Raw genomic sequence first — 25,449 nt, 5'->3', positions numbered from 1 at the left:
AAATTTTTTTTTTTAAATTTCCACGTCAGTTCCACGACTAGACTAAAATGAGTATGGCCGTGACTAAGGATTGAGTTGGCAGACAACCCCGGGAAAGACAATTCTGGAAACTTGGTGGAGTGGACTGATTACTTCTCCTCTCTGTCTTTGTTGCAGCTGTGATACTTATCTTGGTCAACCCCGCTCTGACCCAGATGACATCGAAGAGGAAAAAGATGATATGTAGCGACAATGACCAGTCCTGTCAATCTCAAAAAACAGCTATATTTAGACTAATAGCAATGTCTACAAAGAAAATTACGCTCCAAATCTTCAAAATAGCTTTTATTTCCATTCAAAAAACTGCATTGGGAACACTACAATTTATATTCCAAATCCAAGCATGCAGACAAATGTAAACATTAAATGTATAAACTGAATAAAGTTTTAAGACTTTGTTTTTGGGCGGTGGTGGCCTAGTGGGTAGGGAAGCAAAATCATAACCAAAGGTTTAAGGGTTCAAATTACAACTGCCAAAGCACCAATGAAGTCCCCTTGAGCAAAGCAGAGGACCGATTTTGTTGTGTGCACCATGTGCTATGAATCATAATGACATAACAACAATTTCCACAAAAGTACTTTACTTTTTTAGAAACAATGAATCTCTGTGGGGGCTTCTTGCCAATAGATTGGCTTCACATAAGCGTCTTCTTATTCTCAACAGTTCATTGCTAGGGACTAGGATTCATCTGGTGGTCTCTTCATTGGACTCTGGAGGTGATCTGGGGGGTTGATTCAGTGCCTTGGAGAAGAAGAGAACAGAAGAAGTAGCAGACAGTACCATTGTACAACTGGTACAGAAATATGTACTCACAAGTAACCTTCTGTGATCTTCCTGGAACTGATATTTGCCAAATGTCTATTCTTCAGTCAATCCTAATAGCAGTTTTTAGTTTTCCCCACATCTTTCTTATCAAATCAAGGGTTTTTATTGTACTTTTTAAAAATATATTACACATAAAACTACACACACATCAAAGGAACAAGACCCCACCCCAAATGTCAACTTGAGAGGGAGAAAAAAAGAAACATTATTCAGTTGGATCGTCCAAATACCTACGAACTATAGATCGGAAGAAACGGTTCAATCTATGGTTAAGAGCGTAAGTCAACTTCTCAAATGGTAAAAGGACAGATAATTGACTCAACCACATATCCTTATCCTCATCGCTTCTCTGTCTTTTGGCTAAGATCAAGTGTAGTATCTGTTCTTATCAAATCCTGCCTTCTGCCATGTCTAAGCATTTCTCCACTCCCGTCACAGTATTGGACAGGTGACACAGAGAATTATCGAGGGAAGAAATGGATTACGTTATTTCATTGAGGGCATATCTAGTATCTAGTATCTAGTACGGTCTAGTACTGAAATCCCGCCATCAGAGCTAGCCAGAGATCCTTCATCTTTGAGTAGCGATCAAGTTGAATAAATAAAGAAATAATCGGTAAATGTTTGTAATGCTGTGATCTGGACATAGTTAAATATATTAGAAGCTGTTACAACCTAGCTAATACATGAAACGGGGAAAAAATAAACATGGTCTGCATGAAGCCAAATCCTAAGCATCGATCTTGTATCGAATCATGCGACCACCCCCTCTCCAATCATCTTTTTAATCATTTTTCTGAACAATATCTAGAACAATCTATTTCACTCAGAATCTCGAAGCGAAATGCACTATAACAAGCATTTACAATGATTGCTTCCTTCCTTGCTTAAATAAGGGCCGTAAATGGCACCTGATTTTCACAGAACAAATGAGCTCACTAATTTACCGCTGTGATTATTTTGATCACACCTCATTTAACTAATCAGTAGTTATTTGCCCTATAAAGATATAATTTCTACCAAAAAACAGTGACTTATCAAGTTAGTTATGGATGCAACTATTTACTAGGGATGCAGACATTTAAGACATTTTTGGGATAGGGAGGAAATTGTATTGGGGTGATGGAAAACACAAAATGAGGTGTGTCTATGTATTGGTTTCATTGTGTATAGGTGTGCCTTATATTGGGGCCAATACCAAGAGACAACCTTTCTTAATGTGGCATCAATTTCAACATTCTGTAGGTATACAAAAAGCTGGTATTGTTAGTAAGTCATTCCAAGTGCGTCAATAAATGGACGAGCAGCGTCACCTGGACATGGTGCTCCTTCTGGTTGGTGGCAGGCAGTCAGAAGTTGCTTGTGAACTTGGTGTGTCTCAAAGTGTCATCAGAGTTTATGACAGACCCAGCAGTGGAGCCCCACAACTGACCGACTGCAACCATGACCAGTACCTTTACATCTTTATGCAACTGCCACACAGCTGGAGGCACAATTTATGAGATGCAAGGATACTAGAGTTTCCAGACAAACCATTTGCAACAGACTCCACCGCTTTGGCTTGATATGTCAGACGGCTGTTGCAGGTGACTCCACTGACTCAAAGGCACCGCTGTGAACTTTTGCAGTGGTTCTGTTGCCTGGACAATGCAGAAGTGGTGTACAGTCTTGTTCACAGAGCGAAGCACCATCCCCACACACTGCTCCCCGGGCGACCATCATACCACCTCTGTGGCACCTTGGTGGATCGGGATTCAAACTGGCAACCTTCTGATTACGGGGCCAACCACTGCCCCAGAGACATCATAGAACCAATCATCATAAGAGATAAGATAAGATCAACCGTGAAATTGCATTTGTCACGGCAGAAAACGGATAGAAACAGAGGTAATAGCAGCAAAAAAAAAAAAAAAAAAAGTCTATGTATATATCTACAAATGTACAATTGAAATTTACATATTTGCAATGGGTAGACCTGTACAGTTGGTAATTACCGTGATGTATTTGAAGTGTGTGTACTTCTGTACTCTAAAGTGAAGAGGAACGGTGCCAGAACCGTTCCCTGCGGGGCTACGGTACTGCGGACAACCCTGTCTGACACACAGCCCTGGGTTCTAACATACTGTGGCCGGTTAGTGAGGTAGTCCAGGATCCATGTGACAAGATGAGGTCCACTCCTGTGTACTCCAGCTTGTCCCTCAGGATTGTGGGTAAGATGGTGTTAAAAGCACTGGAGAAATCAAAGAACATGATTCTCACAGTGGTCCTAGCGGTCTCCAGGTGAGAGAGGGAACGATGTAGGAGGTGAATGATGGCATCATCCACTCCAATTCCAGGCTGGCAAGCAAACTGAATCGGGTCCAGTGATGAGCCATAGGCCGAAGCTGCACCAGGAACAGCCGCTCCAGGCTCTTCATCAGGTGGGATGTCAGAGCCACTGGTCTGTAGCTGTTGAGGTCCTTGGGATGTGGAGTCTTTGGCACTGGTACCACACAAGAGGTTTTCCAGAGCTGTGGGACTCTCCCCAGCTTCAGGCTCAGGTTAAATCCCCCCAATTCCACCAGCACACCCCTAACTTTCTGTTCAAGAATTAAATTGCTCCACCACATCATGGCAGAATTGTCACAGCTCAACTTCAGGAAGTTGGAGTGTCTCATATGGCCCGTCTATGTCCCCTGACCTGAACTCCATAGAGCAACGTCTGGGACCAGTTGAAGCAGAGACTAAATGAAATTTCATGGTTTCAACAAATCTCAAAAAAGTTGGAACAAGGTCATTTTCACCACTGTGTGGCATCTCCCCTTCTTCTTACAACACTCAACAGACGTCTGGGGACTGAGGAGACCAGTTTTTCGAGATTAGAAATAGGAATGCTCTCCCATTCTTGTCTAATACAGGCCTCTAAACTGTTCAATCGTCTGGGGCCTTCTTTGTCACACCTTCCTCTTTATGATGCGGCAAATGTTCTCGATAGGTGAAAGATCTGGCCTGCAGACTGGCCATTTCAGTACCTGGATCCTTCTCCTATGCAGCCATGATGTTGTGGTCTGAGATTATCTCGTTGAAAAATGCAGGGTCTTCCCTGAAAGAGATGACATCTGGATGGGAGCATATGTTGTTCTAGAACCTGAATATATTTTCCTGCATTGATTGTGCTTTTCCAGACATGCAAGCTGCCCATGCCACACGCACTCATACAACCCCATGCCATCAGAGATCCAGGCTTCTGAACTGAGCGTTGATAACAACTTGGGTTGTTCTCTTTGGTCCGGATGACATGGCATCCCAGATTTCCAAAAAGAACTTCGAATCGTGACTCGTCTGACCACAGAACGGTCTTCCATTTTGCCACACTTAATTTTAAATGATCCCTGGCCCAGTGAAAACGGCTGAGCTTTTGGGTCTTGCTTAGAAATGGCTTCTTCTTTGCACTGTAGACTTTCAGCTGGCAACACCGGATGGCACGGTGGATTGTGACCACAATGGTTTCTGGAAGTATTCCTGAGCCCATTCTGTGATTTCCTTTATAGTAGCATTCCTGGTTGTGGTGCAGTGTTGTTTAAGGGCCCGGAGATCACGAGATCCAGTAGGGTTTTACGACCTTGACTGTTCCGTTCCAGATTCTCTGAATCTTCGGATGATGTTATGCACAGTTGATGATGATACATGCAAAGTCTTTGCAATTTTTCACACCTTTCTGATATTGCTCTACTATCTTTCTGCGCAACATTGTGGGAATTGGTGATCCTCTACCCATCTTGGCTTCTGAGAGACACTGGCACTCTGAAAAGCTCTTTTTACATTGTTTACAGCATTTATCAGACGCCCTTATCCTGGACAACTTCCAATCAGTAGTTACAGGGACAGTCCCCCTGGAGCAACTTAGGGTTAAGTGTCTTGCTCAGGGACACAATGGTAGTAAGCAGGATTCGAACCTGGGTCTTCTGGTTCACAGGCCAGTGTGCTACCCAGTAGGCTACTACCACCAATTATACCCAATAATGTTGCCAATTAACCTAATTAGTGTTAATTGGTCTTCCAGCTCTTTGTTATGCTCAAATTTACTTTTTCCAGCCTCTTATTGCTACTTACTTTTTGGGGATTTGTTGACACCGTGAAATTTTGAATAAACATATTTTTCCTTTAAAATTATACATTTACTCGGATTAAACGGTTGATTGTCACATCTACGTTAGATTACAAATAAAATATTGATATTTGCCATTTCCACATCATTGCATTCAGTTTTTATTCACATTTGTTTAGTGTCCCAACTTTTTTGGAATCTGGTTTGTAAATACCAATATCCCTAACTTACTGTGAGTAGTGTCACGCATCTTGACCATCTTTTATTTCCCTTTCAGGAGCTTATTCCCTTATCTTGATCATTTAGACAGATACAGAGACCATCAAACTAAATAGGCAAAGAATAAACCAACATTAACAATAACCACACATAATAAACAACCATATACACCTATATTCATTAAATAAACCTAATTTTAAGGATAAAATATATTTCGTATGAGATGTCAATCAGGAGCTCACTGTGTATTAAAACAAAATATAGTCAAATTCATATTCATAATGCATCTCCAACACCTACTCATAACACCAGGGACAATTACATTAACACCAATGTTACTTAAATACTGTAAAATAAGGCATTTAAAGTGACATGTAAAGCACTATTTTAACTATTTAAAGAAGTAATTACCTTACAGGCTGCCTCCGCAGACATAATAGAAAGAGCACTGCACATTACCTGCAAACTTCTAACCTGATTATTAGTGGCACGACTCGACATAATCTTGACAAATATTTGAGCTAAGAGAATGCAGGGCCAAGGGACAGATAATCTACCTGAAATTAACAACGTAAAGAGAAAGAAGAGACAGACTTACGCCATGCTGCTAATTTTCTGAAATGCTGAAATTTTATTTCACCTACCTGACAGCATCACATCCAAGTCCTGCTTCTCATCATTTCTCATCATCGTTTTGTGATTCCAGTGTTTCCCCACAATTCATAGGTGAGATGATATCTGATTTCTTCCATTCACTGGAGACCTTTTCTCCAGTATGTGAATGTTGATGACATTTGAGTTGATCTAACGTTGTAAAGTATTTAGAGCAAAGAGGGCACTGGTATGACTCTCCAGTATGTATCCTCTGGTGGTTTTTAAGGTTTCCTACTTGTGTAAAACTCTTTCCACAATGCACACACTGGTAGGGCTTCTCTCCAGTATGTATAATCTTGTGTAATTTAAGGCTTGATGCTCGTGCAAAAATCTTTCCACAATGTACACACTGGTAGGGCTTCTCTCCAGTATGTATCCTCTGGTGGTTTTTAAGGTGTCCTACTTGTGTAAAACTCTTCCCACAATGTACACACTTGTAGGGCTTCTCTCCAGTATGTGTCATCTGGTGTGTTTTAAGATGTGATGCTCGTGCAAAACCCTTTCCACACTGTACACACTGGTAGGGCTTCTCTCCAGTATGTATAATCTTGTGTAATTTAAGGCTTGATGCTCGTGCAAAACTCTTTCCACAATGCACACACTGGTAGGGTTTCTCTCCAGTATGTATCAACTTGTGTCTTTTAAGGTGTGAAGCTCGTGCAAACCTCTTTCCACACTGTACACATTGGTAGGGCTTCTCTCCAGTATGGTTTCTCTGTTGTGTTTCCAGGTTCTCCATTTGCTTTAAACTGTTGTTACTCTGGTGCAGCTTTTCTTCAGTTTCATTTTCAAATCTTTCATCAGTGAATTTATTTGTATTTTCTGCAAATATAATAAACACAGAATATAATAAAGCAGAATATTGTCAGCCAGCATTTTAATTTGCCCTATTAACTTCAGATTTAATTTGGTGTGCTCCTGACTGTTGAAGTGAGCACCATGGTGAGACCTAAAGAGCTGTCTGGTGCTCTCAGAAAAAAAGATTGTGGCCGCTTACGAGTCTGGTAAGGGATTTAAAAAGATATTACAACCTTTAACAATACAACATTTGGTGCCTACACCAACTATAAAGCATGGAGGTGGCAGTGACTTTGGAGATGGGAGTGCTTTGCTGTAGCAGGACCTGGCCAGCTCATTATCATAGAATCCATTGTGAATTCTACTGCTTATTACAGGTAAGAACATGTGAAACCAGCAGTAAAAATTTAAGCTGAAAAACACCGAACACTGCAACACCATGTCTATGCCCTGTAACCTTCCCATCATAGGGTGTTAGTAGCCTAGTAGCCCAGTAGCAGAACCAGAAGACCACAAAGTCACAGCCACTTACAATTAACCCTGAGTGTCCCGAGGGGGACTGTCCCTGTAACTTGTGATGGCAAGTTCTGGATAATGATGTCTGATGACTGCAATAATAATTCATATCCTACATATCCTGAACCACTTTTACATACTTCTCTGCCACTTCTAACTTCCTCATACAAAACCACAGCTCTTCTCTTGGCACCTTGTCATATGCTTTCTCGAAGTCCACAAAGACATTGTACAGCTCCTTCTCTGGCACTAGTATAGAAAAATATATGCTGAAAATTTACAGTGGCTCAATTAAGCTAATTATTTGTGTACCAAATAATTTGCTTTCACTTAATTATTCATTATTACAGGTTAACCTGCAAATGACAGATTTGTGCAGATAATCTAAAATCAGTTCAGTACATTTCACTGCAAACTGTAGTTTCACAGTTGATGAGTTTATTAATCTAAAGGAACTACAGTAGAAACTGTTAATGAATCTAGAAGTGCATAATTTCATCAACACGCATCACGTCAGAGGGCAGTAGTGTGAAGTATAAATTCCATTGATACTTCTGGCCAGCTTTTATTCAGCTTTTACATAGCTCTTGCTAGCTAAGGTGAACCTAGCAGAACATTGCAGGTCACGATTGCTTGACCTGGTGGCTACATCATATTTAGTCGGCAGACATTTGGTGCCCCAAGTCATTCATGGATGTGCTTATATAGAACGACAGTCAAGTTACAGTTCTCTACATAAAACAGATCTTCACTCACCTGAACAACCTTCATTCAACTCTCCCTTTACAACAATTGGTTCCACCCTTTTACTGCAGTTCGGAGATGTGATGGTATCTGGTGATATTTCTGGTTTAACATGTGTGTTGTTCTGGTCTACACTCCTCAGATCAGTAGATAACAGACACAGACTGGGATTCATCTTGGGACCTTGGAATGAAGCAAAAAATATTACAAATATTTTCAGCCATTACCATTCAGGAATTGTTTTAACCTAGATGAGATCTGAAACACACAACTTTCACTTCACTTACCGTAAGCGATCACATCTTGTTTCTCATCATTCCAGGTTGGTTTCAGTATGTCACCACAATTCATAGGTGTGATGATATCTGATTTCTTCAGTTCAACAACTGTACACTTTTCATCAGTATGTTCACATTGATGACATTTAAATGGACCCAATGTTGTAAAGTATTTAGAGCAAAGCGTGCACTGGTAGGGCTTCTCTCTGGTATGTATCCTCTTGTGTTTTGTAAGGTTTGATGATCGTGAAAAACTCTTCCCACATTGTACACACTGGTAGGGCTTCTCTCCAGTATGTATCCTCTTGTGGAATTTAAGGTCTGATGCTCGTGTAAAACTCTTCCCACATTGTACACACTGGTAGGGCTTCTCTCCAGTATGTATCCTCTGATGTAATTTAAGGTTTGATGATCGTGTAAAACTCTTCCCACATTGTACACACTTGAAGGACTTCTCTCCAGTATGTATCATCTGGTGTATTTTAAGTTGTGATGCATGTTTAAATCTTTTTCCACACTGTACACACTGGTAGGGCTTCTCTCCAGTATGGTTTCTCTGTAGTATTTCCAGGTTCTTCATTTGCTTTAAACTGTTGTTACTCTGGTGCAGCTTTTCTTCAGTTTCCTTTTCAAATCTTTCATCAGTGAATTTATTTGTATTTTCTGCAAATATAATAAACACAGAATATAATAAAGCAGAATATTGTTAGCCAGCATTTTAAAGGAGCCTTGCCCTATTAACCTCAGATTTAGTTTGGTGTGCTCCTGACTTTTGAAGTGAGCACCATGGTGAGACCTAAAGAGTGTCTGTTGCCCTCAGAAAAAAAGACTGTGGCCGCTTACAAGTCTGGTAAGGGATTTAAAAAGATCTTAGAAGAATTTGACATCAGCCTTTCCACCATCCGGAAAAGTGGAGGACGTTCAGAACAACTGCCACCATGCCCAGGTCTGGCCGTTCAAGCAAATTCACCCCCAGAGCAGAACGCAAGATGTTCAAAGAAGTCAATAAAAATCTGAAAATGTCATCACAGGAAGTACAGCAGGCTCTGGCTACTGTCAATGTGCAGGTCTCTACAATCAGAAAAAGACGGCACAAGCTTGGCTTTCGTGAGAGGAGTGCAAGACGGAAACCTTTGCTCTCTAAGAGAAACAAAGGCCAGACTGAAGTTTGGAATAATATTCTTTGGACACATGGGTCTAAAAGCTACAGCCTTCCAAGAAAAGAACCTCATACCAACTATTTAAGGAGTTTGGTCTATTACCGAAATGCTGAGGTGCCTGACACGGGATGTGGACTAGCTGACGCGATTGATGTAACATTGCTAAACTCTCTGGTTCCATTATATGGTACACAATTAAACGATTCTTGATGTCAAATAGAAAAAAATTTCTTTTATTCCAATCCAGCACATAGCAGATATCACCAGTTAGTTCAGCAGTAGGCAGCACAGCAAACAGTCCTCCTTTAGGTGTCGCCTGAGCGTTGGTGTAAGCTCTCGTGCAAGCAGTTGAGTAAGCGCTGGCGTAGCGTTTGTGTAAGCGGTCAAGAACCCTTTGCCCTTCCGGGTCAAACACCTACCAACAACATTGAGTTTGCTACCTTTATACCTGAAGAGTTGCATGCGCCACCCTGTGTTCCACCTAGGATATTACAACCTTTAACAATACAACATTTGGTGCCCAACCAACTATAAAGCATGGAGGTGGCAGTGACTTTGGGGATGGGGGTGCTATGCTGTAGCAGGACTTGGCCAGCTCACCATCATAGAATCCATTATCAATTCTACTGCTTATCGCGATTGCTTGACCTGGTGGCTACATCATATTTATTCGGCAGACATTTGGTGCCCCAAGTCATTCATGGTTTACCGGTAGTAAAGCACTGGATGTGCTTATATAGAGCGACAGTCAAGTTACAGTTCTCTAAATAAAACAGATCTTCACTCACCTGAACAACCTTCATCCAACTCTCCCTTTACAACAATTCCTGTTGGTTCCACTGTTTTACCGCAGTTCAGAGATGTGATGGTATCTGGTGATATTTCTGGTTTAACATGTGTGTTGTTGTAGTCTAAACTCCTCAGATCAGTAGATAACAGAGACAGACTGGGATCCATCTTGGGACCTTAGAATGAAACAAAAAAAAACGTTATAAATATTTTCAGCCATTACCATTCAGGAATTGTTTTAACCTAGATGAGATCTGAAACACTCAACTTCCACTTCACTTACCGTAAGTGATCACATCTTGCTTCTCATCATTCCAGGTTGGTTTCAGTATGTCACCACAATTCATAGGTGTGATGATATCTGATTTCTTCAGTTCAACGACTGCTATACACTTGTAGAGCTTTTCATCAGTATGTTCACATTGATGACATTTAAATGGACCCAATGTTGTAAAGTATTTAGAGCAAAGCGTGCACTGGTAGGGCTTCTCTCCAGTATGTATCCTCTGGTGTATTTTAAGATATGCTGCATCTGAAAAACTCTTTCCACACTCTTCACACGTGCAGGGCTTCCCTCCAGAATGGTTTCTCTGTCGTATTTCAAGAATCTTCACTTGTCTTGAACTGTTCTCACAATCGTTGAACTCTTCTTCAGATCCCATTTTAAATCTTTTAAAGAAATTACTTTCATTTTCTGTAAAATGAAACAATTTGAAGCCATTAAAGACATGTTTAAAGCAGCCTCATTTAGTAGTCTGTCAAATTTACATTTTACAATATTTCTGTTTTTTTAGATTATGAATAGATTATTACATGTTAATGGGGTCCTATAACTGATACCAATTTAAAATAAACATTTTAAGCTCTTTCAGAACTATTAAATTACTTTATTAATAGCAAATAATTAATTCTAAAAAAACTAAAAACATGCACAAAGTTTAAAAGAATAAGGCATTAACAAATAAACTTAAAAATGCTGGATTAATCCAAATAATAGATTATTAAATACCATTAATACATCTTGATTAATTAAACAAGAGTTTAATAATATTTCACAAGCAGTAAGAAACTGAGCTCTTAATAGATAACATTATATAACATATGAGAGTAGAGATGAGTAATGTAAAATTGTAAAGTAGGATAAGAACTGCTCCTCCTTAAACAGTCACCTTATCGTGGTGGAGGAGTTTGAGAGCCCTAATGATCCTAGGAGCTATGTTCTCTGGGACACTTGGTGCCCCTGGTAGGGTCTCCCATGACAAATCATGAAATTCTTCTCACCACACTCTCTGATTTAGGAGTTACAGGAACCGTACTAGATTGGTTCACCTCTTATCTTCATGACAGGTCCTTCAAGGTATCATGGGGAGGTGAGACATCTGTCCTCTCTAGGGTAACCACAGGGGTTCCACAAGGCTCTGTCCTTGGCCCCCTTCTATTCTCAATATACACTCGCTCACTTGGTCACATCATCCAATCACATGGCTTCTCCTATCACTCTTATGCTGATGACACCCAGCTCTATCTGTCATTCCCACCAGAAGATGCTACTATAGCAACAAAAATTTCGGCCTGTCTCTCAGACATATCGGCATGGATGTCTGAGCGACACCTCCAACTCAACCTTTCCAAAACCGAGATTCTGATCTTTCCGGGCAACAATTCCCCTCAGCAAAACCTTTCAATTCAAATTGGCTCGCTACTGTTAACACCCACGGCATCTGCAAAAAGTCTTGGAGTTTGGATAGATGACAAACTGAGTTTGAACCATCACGTTGCTGCGATCTCCAGATCCTGCAGGTTCACTCTCTACAACATTCGCAAGATTCGGCCTTTTCTCTAGCAACAGGCTACGCAGCTCCTCGTCCAGGCAATGGTCATCTCCATACTCGACTATTGTAACTCTCTCCTGGCTGGAGCCTCTGCAGTCACCATAAAACCACTCCAGATGATCCAAAATATGGCAGCCCGTCTCATCTTCAATCAGCCAAAATACACCCATGTTCCACCTCTTCTTACCTCCCTCCACTGGCTCCCAGTAGCTGCTCGCATGGAGTTCAAATCCTTGATGCTTGCCTACAGGGCTGTAAATGGAACTGCGCCCTCCTACATCAATACATTACTACCTAGCTACACTCTTGCACGTTCTCTCAGATCAGCAAAGGAAAGGAGACTCTGTTCTCCGTTGTTATCCCTGGCTGGTGGAACAACCTGCCCTCCTCCACACGACTAGCCGAGACTATCACCACTTTTAAGAAGCAGGTGAAAACCCTCTTGTTCAAAAAATATTACAAACAAATTTAACACTTACACACGCACATGCGTACACATTGCACAAACAATACAAAAATGTATAAATACATTATAATTTTTCTTCGTTTAGCACCTAACAATCTCTGAGCATGCTCTTCACTGACAAGTTGAGCCTTATCAGGGCTCTTAGTTTGTAAACTCAATATTCTATAGAATTCGAACGAGAATTGCTGGTGTCTTCCTCTTGTAAGTCGCTTTGGATAAAAGCGTCTGCTAAATAAAGTAAAGTAAATTGGTCTTAGGAAAAGGGCGAGACAAAGAACAGTTCAAAAGACCTCTCATGGAAAAATCAACAAAGAGAGTCAGTGTACCCGGCCCAGAGGGTTACCGAACTGGATACATGGGCTCATCCCACTGTGGACCCACCACCCGCAGGAGAAACATGAAGGGTCCGGTGCAATGTGGATCGGGTGGCAGATCGATGAAAGAGCTTTGGCGGTCCGATCCCCGGACAAGGAAACTGGCTATTGGGATATGGAACATCACCTCTCTGGCGAGAAAGGAGCTGGAGCTTGTGAAAGAGACAGAGCGGTACCAGCTAGATAGTCGGACTCACCTCGACACATAGCATTGGCTCTGGAACCCAAGTCCTTGAGAGAGGTTGGACACTCTCTTTTGCTGGAGTTGCTCCGGGTGAGAGGTGGAGGGCTGTTGTTGGCTTTTTGTTAGTCCCAAGACTCTCAGCCTGATTGTTGGGGTTGGGGAACGAGAGGGTAGCTTCCCTGCGTCTTGAGGTCGGGGAATGGGTCCTGACTGTTGTTTTTGCTTATGCGCCGAATAACAGCTCAGAATACCCACCCTTTTTGGGGTCCCTGGGACGAGGGCTAGATAGTGCTCGGACAGGGAACTCCATTGGCGGACTTGAACACTCACGTAGGGAATGACAGCATGACCTGGAGGGGCGTGATCGAGAGGAACGGCCCGTCAGATCTGAACTCGCGGTGTTTTGTTATTGGACTTCTGTGCAAGCCGCAGAATGGCCATAACGAACACCATGTTCAAGCATAAGGATGCCCATCGGTACACTTGTTACCAGGGCAGTCTATGTCGCAGGTCAATGATTGACTTTGTAGTCGAATCATCTGACCTGCAACCATATGTTTTGGACACTTGGGTGAAGAGAGGAGCGGAGCAGTCAACTGATCACCACCTGGTGGTCCACCTGGATCAGATGGCAGGGGAAGATGCAACGGAGACCTGGCAGACCCAAACGTATAGTGAGGGTCTGCTGGGAACGCCTGGCTGAAGAACCTGTCAAGATGGTCTTTAATTCCCACCTCCAGCAGAGCTTTGATTGCGTCCCGAGAGCAGTGGAGGACATTGAGTCCAAATGTCGTGTTCGTATAGCTGAACATTTTTGCTCGACGTCGGCAGAAACTAAGTTTTTAAGTCGAACTCTGTGGACGCTGAAGAGCTGAATGGACTGGGTCTGCTCCGGAGGCCTACTCAATCACAGACCCCCCACTCCTGCTCCTCGCCCACAATGGAGGCGCCTCAAGCAGTGTGAGAGGAAGCAGAAGAGGGGTAAGCGCGGAGGTATCCGAGCTAGGCTAGCGGCTAGCTCACACAAACCCGCTATCTCTTCCATCGTTCTGGCCAACGTTCGCTCATTGGAAAACAAACTGGACTACATCCGACTTCTACGTTCATCCCAAAGGAACGTAAAGGACTGTTGTGTTTTTGTGTTCACGGAAACATGGCTCAGTGACATTGTCCCGGACCGCACCATTCAGCTCAACCAGCTGACATGCTATCGTGCCGACAGGGTTGTCGTCACGGGGGGTAAGACCCGCGGTGGCGGACTTTGTGTTTATATCAGTGACGCTTGGTGCCGCGATGCTGTTGTAGTCTGCAAATACTTCTCACCAGTGTTGAAATGTATGGTTATTAAGAGCCGGCCGTTCTACCTACCGAGGGAATATACAGCTGTACTGCTGTGTGCGGTGTACATCCCTCCCACCTCCAACAACAACAGGAGCGAGGCACTACACGAACTATATCAGCACATCAGTGAGCAGCAAACAGCCCACCCCAATGCTTTTCTCATTGTGGCGGGGGATTTCAATCATGCAGACTTAAAAGAGCGTGTATCCAAAAATACAGCAACACATTGACTTTCCAACACGGGGAAATAACACACTGGACCTTGTTTACACCACCCAGAGAGGAGCCTAAAACGCTTTTCCCCTCCCACACCTTGGCGCATCTGATCACATCTCTGTCATGCTAATGCCCTTTTACAGACCACTGGTAAAAGTCAACAAACCGGTTCGTAAGCAGATAAAAGTGTGGCCAGAGGTTTTACAGGACTGCTTCAACACCACAGACTGGAATATGTTTAAACAGGCTGCCACCTACAACAACATCACTGACCTCCAGGAGTACACAGAGACTGTTACAGCCTACATCAACAAATGCACTGGTGTAACAGTCACCAAAACCATCACTGTCCGTGCCAACCAAAAGCCATGGATGACAGGGGAGGTCTACAGGCTGCTGAAAGCTCGGAACGCTGCCTTCAGAGTTGGAGACGAGGCAAGCCTGAAGACAGCTAGGGCCAACCTTTCCTGTGGCATCAGAGAGGCTAAGCGACAGTACTCCAGAGGAATATCTCGTTGCTTCAAAGACAGCAGAGACACATGGAGCCTGTGGCGGAGCATACAGACATCACGGATTACAAGCCCCCTCCACAGACCTGTGATAGCACCATCTCCCTGCTTTCGCTCGCCAAAAAAGTCATTTCCTTCCTGCTTTAATGACTACCACCCAGTTGCACTTAGCCTCATCCTCATGAAGTGCTTTGAACGGCTAGTCATGAAGCACGTTAAGTCTGCCCTTCCCCCCTCACTGGACCCCTTCCAGTTTGCATATCGGCCCAACCGCTCAACCAATGATGCCATCTCCACTGCACTGAATGCTGTTCAGACTTCAGTTCAGCATTTAACACTGTAATCCCACAACAGCTCACACAAAAACTGATCCAGCTGGGGCTCAACACCTCACTGTGTAACTGGCTGTTGGACTTCCTCACAGGAAGACCACAAGCAGTACGGGTTGGCAGTAGCACATCCAGCACCATCGTTCTAAACAAGGGGGCTCCTCAGGGATGTGTGCTGAGCCCCCTTCTCTTCACTCTGCTGACCCATGACTGCACTCCGTCACACTGCTCCAACCTCTTCATCAAGTTTGCTGATGACACGACTGTGGTGGGACTCATTAATAACAGGGATGAGTCTAACTACAGAAGGGAGGTGAGCCGCCTGGCCACGTGGTGCGGAGACAACAATCTCTCTCTGAATGTGGAGAAGACGAAAGAGATTGTTGTTGACTTCAGGAGAGGAAACACTCAGCATGCTCCTCTGACCATCAACGGTGCATCTGTGGAGAGAGTGAGCAGCACCAAGTTCCTGGGTGTGCACATCACTGAGGATCTCTCCTGGTCAAATAACACCACTGCACTGGCCAAGAAAGCACAGCAGCGTCTCTACTTCCTCCGCAAACTAAGAAGAGCAAGAGCACCAGCCCCCATCATGTACACATTCTACCGAGGAACCATCGAGAGCATCCTGTCTAGCTGCATCACTGTGTGGTTTGGAGCCTTCAATGCGTCCTGCCAAAAAACTCTCCAACGCATAGTCAGAGCAGCTAAGAGAATCATCGGTGTCCCTCTCCCCTCCCTCCAAGACATCTACAGCACACGTCTCACAAAAAAAGCCCTCTGCATAGCGGCCGATCCCACCCACCCAATGCAAACCTTCTTCAGCCTGCTGCCATCAGGCCAGGACCAGCAGACTGAAGGACAGCTTCACCCATCAGGCTGTCAGGAAGCTCAACTCTCTCCCGGCTCTGCCCCCACTCCCCTCACTCCCCTCTTCTGCTCCACAAACTTTCTGAACTCTAACACACACACACACACACACATACAAACTGACCGGGCACCAGTCACTTTTACACTTACAAGCTCTGTTGCACTACATGGTTTTGCACTCTCCACCATGTGCCCTTATTTGTATATGGTGTTTTTAAAATTGTATTTATACCTTTGTATTTAATGTTACTGTTTTGTATTTAATGTTTCTTGTAAGCAACTTGTAAGGGTTACTTGTAAGGGTCTGAGAGTAACGCAATTTCAATTCTCTGTATGTCCTGTACATGTGGCAGAATTGACAATAAAGCTGACTTTGACTTATATAGAGTGACAGTCAAGTTACAGTTCTCTAAATAAAACAGATCTTCACTCACCTGAACAACCTTCATCCAACTCTCCCTTTACAACAATTCCTGTTGGTTCCACTGTTTTACCGCAGTTCAGAGATGTGATGGTATCTGGTGATATTTCTGGTTTAACATGTGTGTTGTTGTAGTCTAAACTCCTCAGATCAGTAGATAACAGAGACAGACTGGGATCCATCTTGGGACCTTAGAATGAAACAAAAAAAAACGTTATAAATATTTTCAGCCATTACCATTCAGGAATTGTTTTAACCTAGATGAGATCTGAAACACTCAACTTCCACTTCACTTACCGTAAGTGATCACATCTTGCTTCTCATCATTCCAGGTTGGTTTCAGTATTTCACCACAATTCAGAGGTGTGATGATATCTGATTTCTTCAGTTCAACGACTGCTATACACTTGTAGAGCTTTTCATCAGTATGTTCACATTGATGACATTTAAATGGACCCAATGTTGTAAAGTATTTAGAGCAAAGCGTGCACTGGTAGGGCTTCTCTCCAGCATGTATCCTCTGGTGTATTTTAAGATATGCTGCATCTGAAAAACTCATTCCACACTGTCCACACTGGTAGGACTTCCGTCCAGAATGGGTACTCTGTCGTATTTCAAGAATCTTCACTTGTCTTGAACTGTTCTCAGAATTGTTGAACTCTTCTTCAGATCCAATTTTAAATCTTTCAAAGAAATTACTTTCATTTTCTGTAAAATGGAACAATTTGAAGCCATTAAAGACATATTTTAACCAGACTCATTTAGTAGCCAGTCAAATTTTACAATATTTCAGTTTTTTTCAAGGCTGAAATAGATTATTACAAGTTAATGGGGTCCAATAACTGATACCAACTTACAATAAACATTTTAAGCTCTTTCAGAAATAATAAATAACTTTTTAAATAGCAAATAATTAAGAGCCACCACCCACCGTTTACACTATTGACACTGTCTGTACCTCACTCTTATAAAACAAGAGAAATGTTTTTATTTTCTAACATTGTCATATTGATTGGTACAACATTTACATTTTCTTTTACATCCACCTAGCAAAAAACAAACAAGGTAGCGAATGATAATAATAATAGTACTTAAATGAACACAAGATCAAAGATATATATATTTTTTTTAAAAGACAGAGAGAGAAGAAAGACAAAAAAATATAATAATAATAATAATAAATAAATAAATATCTATAAGATACTTGTCTGACGGCATATTTTCAATGTGCCGTCAGTTCCACAAAAGAAAGAATCACCGTCCAGACACAAAACAATTTCCAAATGGACCAAAACACATGGAGTCTGTTCATCAAAAAATAAGTTATCTTTTCTAAAGCAAGACATGAAGTCATCCCCTTTATCCACTGAGACACGTTAGGACTTTCTTCATTTTTCCAAAAGAAAGCAATTACAGGTTTGGCTTCCAACAAACAAATAATCAGCAGCAATCTTTCATGTTTGGTGATTTTAAAATTCAAAGGACAAATATGTAACATACACAGCTTGGGATCAAAAGGAATTATTTTACCAATGATTTTACTTATAATGTTCAATATTTTAACCCCAAACAGTTAACTTTAGTACATTCCCACATGCAATGGAATAAAGTTCCCTTCTCTTGCTTACATTTGTAGCATTCATCAGGAATAGTCAGATTGAAGTAGTCTAATTTAACTGGAGTGATATACTGTATTGTCTACTCAGCCATTTGTAATGAAGCAGTCTCAAATGGGTGTTCCTTGTCTAAGTTTGAGCTTTTAAACATGCTATTTGCCACTCTTCCTCAGTTATGTTGACCTGCAGATCGGATCGCCATGGTTGAAGTCTATCATTAAATGATTCTTTAGATTTGGCCATAAACTGCTTATATAATAAAGATATTTGCCCTTCAAGCATTTAAGTGTAATGTTTTCTAATGTAGAAAAAAAAGAGGTTCAACTAGGCTTTGACCTTGTCTAGATTTAATAAAATTGCATAATTGCAAATATTTGAAAAAGTGTTTTTGCGGAATTTCAAACCATGTCTTAATTTCTTCAAAGGACATACATTTTCCAGACACCTTACTAATACCTTGTATTGACCAGATTTTAAAACCTGGATCATCTCTACCAGGACGGAAATTTTCATTGCCAAAAACTGGTGAAAAGTGTGAAAGTTCACCTAGATGAGTAAGAGCCTCATACCAAACTATTATAGTATTTCTGGTATATGGATTTTTGTACACTAAATCAGTTTTTTAATATCTGCTGAATGTAGATATAAATTCAAAGGGATTGAGATAGAGTGAGCCTCTATGGATACCCAGGATGGAGGATGATCCTTCTCAAAATAAAACATTGCTCCTCTAATTTGAGCCTCCCAGTAGTACGATTTTAGGTTAGGCATGTTTAACCCCCCTCTATTGTATGGCAGGTAAAGTAGAGAAAGTCTATAGTTATAAAGTCTAAAGTTATAAAGTTTATAAAAGTTTTTTTCATAAAAAAAAAGAATATGGAAGAAGTGGAATAGATTGGAAGAGGTATAGCAATTTGGCCAAAATTGACATTTTTAAAAAATATTAATATAGCCCATCAAAGAGTTTTGATCCACCAGTTCAGCAGACCAGTTATAGAATCTGATATGGGATTATAATTAGTTGATACAATTTCATTAACAGTTGGTGTGATTTTAATCCCAAAATAAATAAAACCATCTTGAGATATTATAAAGGGTGTCTGAACTGGGGGGAGAAGCCTTTCAGTTTTATTGAGGAACAGCAACACATATTTAGAGTTATTAATTTTATACCGAGAATCCTCCAAATGTTTCAATCAAGTTTAACAATGCAGGGGTACTGTTTTAGATTAGAAAGGAATATAATTATATCATCTGGGTGGTAGTAGCCTAGTGGGTAACACACTCGCCTATGAACCTGAAGACCCGGGTTCGAATCCCACTTATTACCATTGTGTCCCTGAGCAAGACACTTAACCCTAAATTGTTCCAGGGAGACTGTCCCTGTAACTACTGATTGTAAGTCGCTCTGGATAAAGGGCGTCTGATAAATGCTGTAAATGTAAAATCTGCATAAAATGAAATATGATGTTCTGTAGGGCCAATGGTTCAATCGCTACGGTGAAAAGCAAGGGGGAGAGCGGGCAGCCCTGGCGTGTTCCCTATAGAGTCTGAAGGGGGCAGATATTATTCCATTCATTAGTACCTCAGCTGAAGGGTTTGCATATAGAATCTGGACCCATTTCAAAAACGTCTGCCCAAACCCCATTCTTTCCATAGTATTAAACAGGAACCACCACTCAATCCTATCAAATGCTTTCTCAGCATCTAATGACAGAAGTGCATTATCACAAGTATTAGATTTTTCATGTAATATATTTAATACTCTGCGAATATTATGTAAGCCTTGCCTCCCCCAGACAAAGCCATTTTGATCCATATGAACAAGCTTAGGCAAATTTATTTCTAATCTTTTTGCTAGTATCTTGCAGAGAATCTTTAAATCATTATTTAGGATTGTTCTCAGAATTGGGTCTATATGAACCACAATCATTTGGTGGCTTCCCTGGTTTTAGCAGCAAAGTTATTATTGCAGTGTTCAAAGAAGGAGGCAAAGCCCCATTTTGCAAGGATTCCTTGTACATATATAAAAGGGGAACGGTTAATTTATAAATGGAACATTTTATATAGCTCTATCGGTATGCCATCAGGCCCTGGGGTCTTCTCTCCTTTCATACTGTTAATGGCCTCACACAGCTCTTCAGACTTTAGGTCCTCTTCAAGAGATACCATGAATCCCAAATCTGTGGTTTTAAAGTCCAAGGTATCTAGGAAAGTTTTTTCTCTCACTGCGGCTCTCTCTGAATATTCAGAGCTATAAAGAGCCTGATAGTAACTCCTAAAGGCCTTGTTTATCTCAGTTTGATCAAATGTTACCTCGCTCTCCTTTGTTTGAATAACTTACCCGCTTTCTCCCCCTCTTCATAATAAGTCTGTTTAAGTCTCAACAAGCTTTTCTTTGCATGTCTAATGAAAGTTCGTTATATTTCATTTTCAGTTTGTGTAAATCTAAAAGATGATCAGGTGTAATTTTTTGTTATACTTCTGATTAAATTTTCTTTATTTTATTTTGAAGATCCACCATTTCTACTTAGCAGTGCTTATATTTATAATTTATATAACCAACCATTCCTCTTATAAAAGCTTGAAATGCTTCCCACCAAACCTGTGTTAATTTCAAAGTAATAATCGATCTGTTCATCAATGAACTCCAAAAATTCAGGATCTCTCAACCAGGTTATATGTATTCGCCATCTTGGGGATCTACTCAAAAAATTTGGAAAGTTTAATGTAAATGAGACTGCCACATGATCAGAGATGGATATGCTATCATACCAGCAGTTCTTAACTTTAGAAATAAGATCAGTGGGTAAACAAGAAAAATATAGTCTCACAAATAAAAATACAAATTTTATTCCAATAATTAGTATTCACAGACCCCCTGGACCTTACTCAAAGTTTCGTAGTGAATTTGCAGACTTTTTTTCCAACCTGGTTATATCCATGGATAAAACGTTCACTGTGGTAAATTAGAAGTCTCACTGAAAACAGCATTCCTATCTATACTAGATTCAGTCGGACATAAACAGAATATAAGTGAAAGTGAAGTGATTGTCACATGTGATACACAGCAGCACAGCACACAGTGAAATTTGTCCTCTGCATTTAACCCATCACCCTGAGTGAGCAGTGAGCAGCCATGACAGGCGCCCGGGGAGCAGTGTGTGGGGACGGTACCACTGAGGTACCACCTCAGTGGTACCTTGGCAGATCGGGATTCGAACCGGCAACCTTCTGATTATGGGGCCGCTTCCTTAACCGCTAGGCCACCACTGCAATATAAAAGTCCTATCAGCATTTCATGTTTTTTTCTTGTGATTGTTGTGATATAAAATGCCTGAATTTCAGGCAACTTTTGTGAAATGTTGCCGTGTTGTTTTTCTGGTGACATTTGCTGTGAAACTAAATTTTATTAAAAATAAATGAGACTTGCCTTGGCTGGTCACGCATGTCTGCAGCTCTCTGTCAGTTCTTTACGGTAGAAAAATGTTTTTCAATTGACTACTTTCATTGTGTTCCACCAGAATGTGTTGTGCGGTACAAAATAGTAGGGCTGCAACTAACGATTATTTTACATTTACATTTAAGGCATTTGGCAGATGTCCTAATCCAGAGCGATTTACAACGTACTTTCAAGTTACCATCAATGAAGTGATCAGTTCTAGTTCATTAGGACCCCCAACTACAATCTTTTTATTCACTCTTGTTGTAGATTCTGTACATAAGTTAGACAATAAGAAGGTTACAAGTTCATCTAAATATTCTCTAAAGAGGAAGGTTGCCGTTTGAATGTTCTTGAGCTGCCGTTTGAAAGTACTCAGTGACTGATCTGTTCTGACCTACAGGGGAAGTTCAAAACAGAGAAGAGTCTAGATGAAGGTCTTCCTTTTACCTTCAGAGATGGAGGGACCAGGCGAGCAGTACTGGAGGCTCGGAGTATACGAGGTGCAGTGCGAGGTGTAATGAGGGCTGTGAGGTAGGATGGTGCTACTCCATGTTTGGCTTTGTAGGCCAGCATCAGTATTTTGAACCTGATGCGTGCAGCTACTGGGAGCCAGTGGAGGGAACGTAGCAGAGGGGCGGTGTGGGAGAATTTGGGAAGGTTGAAGTCATGCTGCTGCATTTTGTATGAGTTGTAGAGGTTGGATGGTGCTTAGAGGGAAGGGAGCTAGAAGGGAGTTGCAGTAGTCCAGTCGTGAGATTACTAAGGACTGAACCAGTAGCTGGGTGGCCTGTGTTGACAATGCTGTTCACCCTGCTGACCCACGACAGTGCATTGCTGATCCAACCACATCAAGTTTACTCAGGACACGACCATGGTGGGTCTCATCAACAAGAACAATGAGTCAGCGTACAGAGAGGAGGTTCTACGACTGACAGACTGGTCAACATTCTATTTCTGAATGTGGACAAAACATAGAAGGTGATTGTTGACTTCAGAAGACAACAAAGTGACCACTCTCCACTGAACATCGATGGTTCTTGACGGTGGAGATAGTCAAGAACACAAAGGTCCTCGGTGTTCATTTAGAGGAGAACCTCTCCTGGAATCTTAACAGCTAAGAAAGCCCAGCAGCGTCTCCACTTCCTGCGGAGGCTGAGGAATGCCCATCTCCCACCACCCATACTCCCCACCATCTATAGAGGAGCTATTGAGAGTATTCTGACCAGCTGCATCACTGTCTGGTTTGGGAACCTCACCATATCGGACTGCAGATTATAGGACCATCTCATTAAGTTGGTGACTTGCTCAGTCTTGTACTGACCTTCGTCTTAAAAATAGAAGACTGTTACTTCCTTATCCCAGATCAGTTCTTTATCTAATCAGCTCCCTGCACTCTAGAGACTAACAGAAAATTTGCCTTCAGTTTTCTTTCATCTATGGATTCTTGCTCGGTTAATATAAACTATTAAAGAAAAATATACAGTATTTACAATATTTGTCACTAGTTGCTGCTGAGAAGTTTGTGAACGTGAAGTGCAGCACACGGTGACACGGTGAAATGTGTCCTCTTTATTTAACCATCACCCTTGGTGAGCAGTGGGCACCATGACAGGCACCCAGGGAGCAGTGTGTGGGGACGGGACCTTCATCAAGGGGACCTCAGTGGCACCTTGGCCGGTCAGGATTCGAACCTTCTGATTACTTATGTGTGACTAGTAACAGTAATACAGTAAAATAATGCATTTAAAGCTACATGTAAAACAGTATTTTAACTATTTAAAGTGCTGTTTAAAGAGGAAATTACCTCATCGGCTGCCTCTGCAGACATAATAGAAACTGCACCGCACATTACCTACAAATAACCTGCATACATCTAACCTGATTATTAGTGGCACCATAACCAAGTCTACCTTCCTTTCCCATCGGCCAGTGAACCAATTTAACCCTTGTCCCTATTTCCCATGTTATCCCTCTCATTTTTATGTTTAAATTTGGACAAAAAAAGATGGACAAATATTTGAGCTCAGAGAATACAAAGCCAGGGGACAGACAATGTACCTGAAATTCACAAGGTAAAGAGACAGAAGAGACAGACTCACTGCTGCTCATTTTCATATGAACTCAACAGCTTAAGAAATAGTGGTTTACAATTACTTTTTAAAATAATATAATTAAATCTAATTAAAATTAATTAAATCTAGTCTGGGGAACAAGAAGTCTGTATAAAAAAGACGTTTTGTGAGCAGTCTGGAGGTATGAAATGCTATATCATACTATACTGTCTGGGGGCAAATTAATGTTTGTGGGTAGAAAACACACATTTACAGAAATCTAAAATGCTCCAATTTTATCGCACTTACCTGAGAGCATCATATCGACAAAGAACAGCGAAGAAAAAGTGTCGACATTAAAAGTGTTAATGATCCCAGACATCAGTCTGAATGAGCATTTAGCTGCTAACGTGAAACTACTTTAGCATAACTGTATCTGTTGCTGTTAAACCTGTTCACCAGCCCGCTGGACACAAACTACTTACATTTAAGCTTTTTAAGAAACAATTAAAAGTGTCATAAGAACATTTTGGAGTCTGAAATCCCTTTAAATCCTCCCTCACCAGACCGCCACCTTAAACAGTCCAAATAACACGTAAAAGAGCGACATTTGTTGTCTTTCCGGGTCAAACGTGACTACAACTTCGCGTCGCTCACAAAACTCCTTTTCCTAAAACAAAAAGTACAAAACTACTGAACTTCAACAACTTTTCCGAAAACATAAAGTACTTACATGTTGAGAACTAGTTTGTAACGCGCAGCTCGAGTCTTTTCCGGCTCTGACGTAGGGAGCCTTGTACGCTGACGTCGCCGCCATATTGTGAGTGGCTCATCTTGTGCTGCTTTTTTACATTTTGCTGCTGTGTTAACCATTAAATGCTCCAAACTGATCCTGCGGGGAGTACATTTCATAGATAAGGCTGAAGGAGTCGTTTTGGTTGTTTCTGGCCCGTATATTATCACGTTGAATGTGAAATGTGTTGCAAAAGTTATGTGTATTTGTGTGTATTTCAGGACTGCAGGTATCTGCAGTGAGACTTTAGTGTAAAATAGTCAGTCGATATTAAAACGTATTTAATGAATACTGATCTTGAAATCACAATTATTTCCATGAAAATTAGCTACAATAAGCACTTCATTTAATTGGACCAAGTCTACAATAATTTTGCTGGCAGAAGATCGAGCAGCTTCTGTACCACATAAGAGTTTACTTTTTCCACATCTGGTTATGTTACAGCCTCATTCCAAAAGGCATTTTTCCCCTCAGAATTGTGCACATTTTCAGGACAGAACACTAATACACTCCAGCACTTTCACTTTCAATCACTTATGGATTCAACCCCCCAAGAATACTTGCACACATTTTTTACTTTCACTTTACTCATTTGCACACCTTCACCCTACCTTTTACACATACTTTATGCTAAAAACAAAAAAGTGTAATATTTGGTTATGTTTGCAATACTGAGAATATTGAGGTCTATAGCAGTCGCTAAAGCATTTCACTGCATATCATACCATGTATGACTGTGTATGTGACAAATAAAATTTGAATTTGAACACAACACCCAATCATGACAATGCGGGAAAGGCTTACTTAAGATTCTGGCAAATTTATTGGATTAAAAAAAATAACAGAAATCACAGTATTCAGAGTATTCTTTGACATGAAGGTGTGCCAAGCT

General features: G+C 41.3%; 1 protein-coding gene and 1 pseudogene across 4 annotated transcripts; one reads left to right on the top strand and one right to left on the bottom strand.

The window, feature by feature from the left end:
- Window positions 1-309: 309 nt before the first annotated feature.
- Window positions 310-24,536, bottom strand: LOC114785636 (zinc finger protein 271-like). Of its 4 annotated transcripts, XR_003749088.1 has the most exons (10): window positions 24,074-24,371; window positions 16,950-17,360; window positions 16,666-16,842; window positions 10,394-10,804; window positions 10,110-10,286; window positions 8,171-8,824; window positions 7,896-8,066; window positions 5,816-6,647; window positions 5,184-5,279; window positions 310-781 (listed from the first exon to the last, which is right to left on the bottom strand). XR_003749088.1 is itself a non-coding variant. In XM_028972075.1 (9 exons), the coding sequence occupies exons 2-8, from the start codon at window positions 17,209-17,211 to the stop codon at window positions 5,848-5,850; spliced, it is 2,652 nt and encodes an 883-aa protein (XP_028827908.1). In that variant the 5' UTR covers window positions 17,212-17,360; window positions 24,498-24,536; the 3' UTR covers window positions 310-781; window positions 5,816-5,847. The 4 variants fall into 4 exon arrangements, 3 of the variants coding, with proteins under 3 accessions (XP_028827908.1, XP_028827907.1, XP_028827909.1); XM_028972075.1 differs by lacking the exons at window positions 5,184-5,279; window positions 24,074-24,371 and adding an exon at window positions 24,498-24,536; XM_028972074.1 differs by lacking the exon at window positions 5,184-5,279.
- On the top strand, window positions 1,206-1,286 carry LOC114787268 (uncharacterized; annotated as a pseudogene).
- Window positions 24,537-25,449: the final 913 nt, after the last annotated feature.

This window comes from Denticeps clupeoides, chromosome 3 (assembly GCF_900700375.1).
Source record: "Denticeps clupeoides chromosome 3, fDenClu1.1, whole genome shotgun sequence".
In the NCBI taxonomy this organism is placed as follows: Eukaryota; Metazoa; Chordata; class Actinopteri; order Clupeiformes; family Denticipitidae; genus Denticeps; species Denticeps clupeoides.
This window is presented reverse-complemented; position numbering and strand designations above follow the sequence as displayed.

Excerpts from the sequence above, each read along its gene's own strand:
- LOC114785636 (XM_028972074.1), bottom strand. The coding sequence starts at position 24,146 with ATGTCTGGGATCATTAACACTTTTAATGTCGACACTTTTTCTTCGCTG. Across the intron at positions 16,843-16,949 it reads GCAAGATGTGATCACTTACG|GTCCCAAGATGGATCCCAGT; the intron begins GTAAGTGAAGTG and ends TTTCATTCTAAG. Across the intron at positions 6,648-7,895 it reads GTTGAATGAAGGTTGTTCAG|AAAATACAAATAAATTCACT; the intron begins GTGAGTGAAGAT and ends TTATATTTGCAG.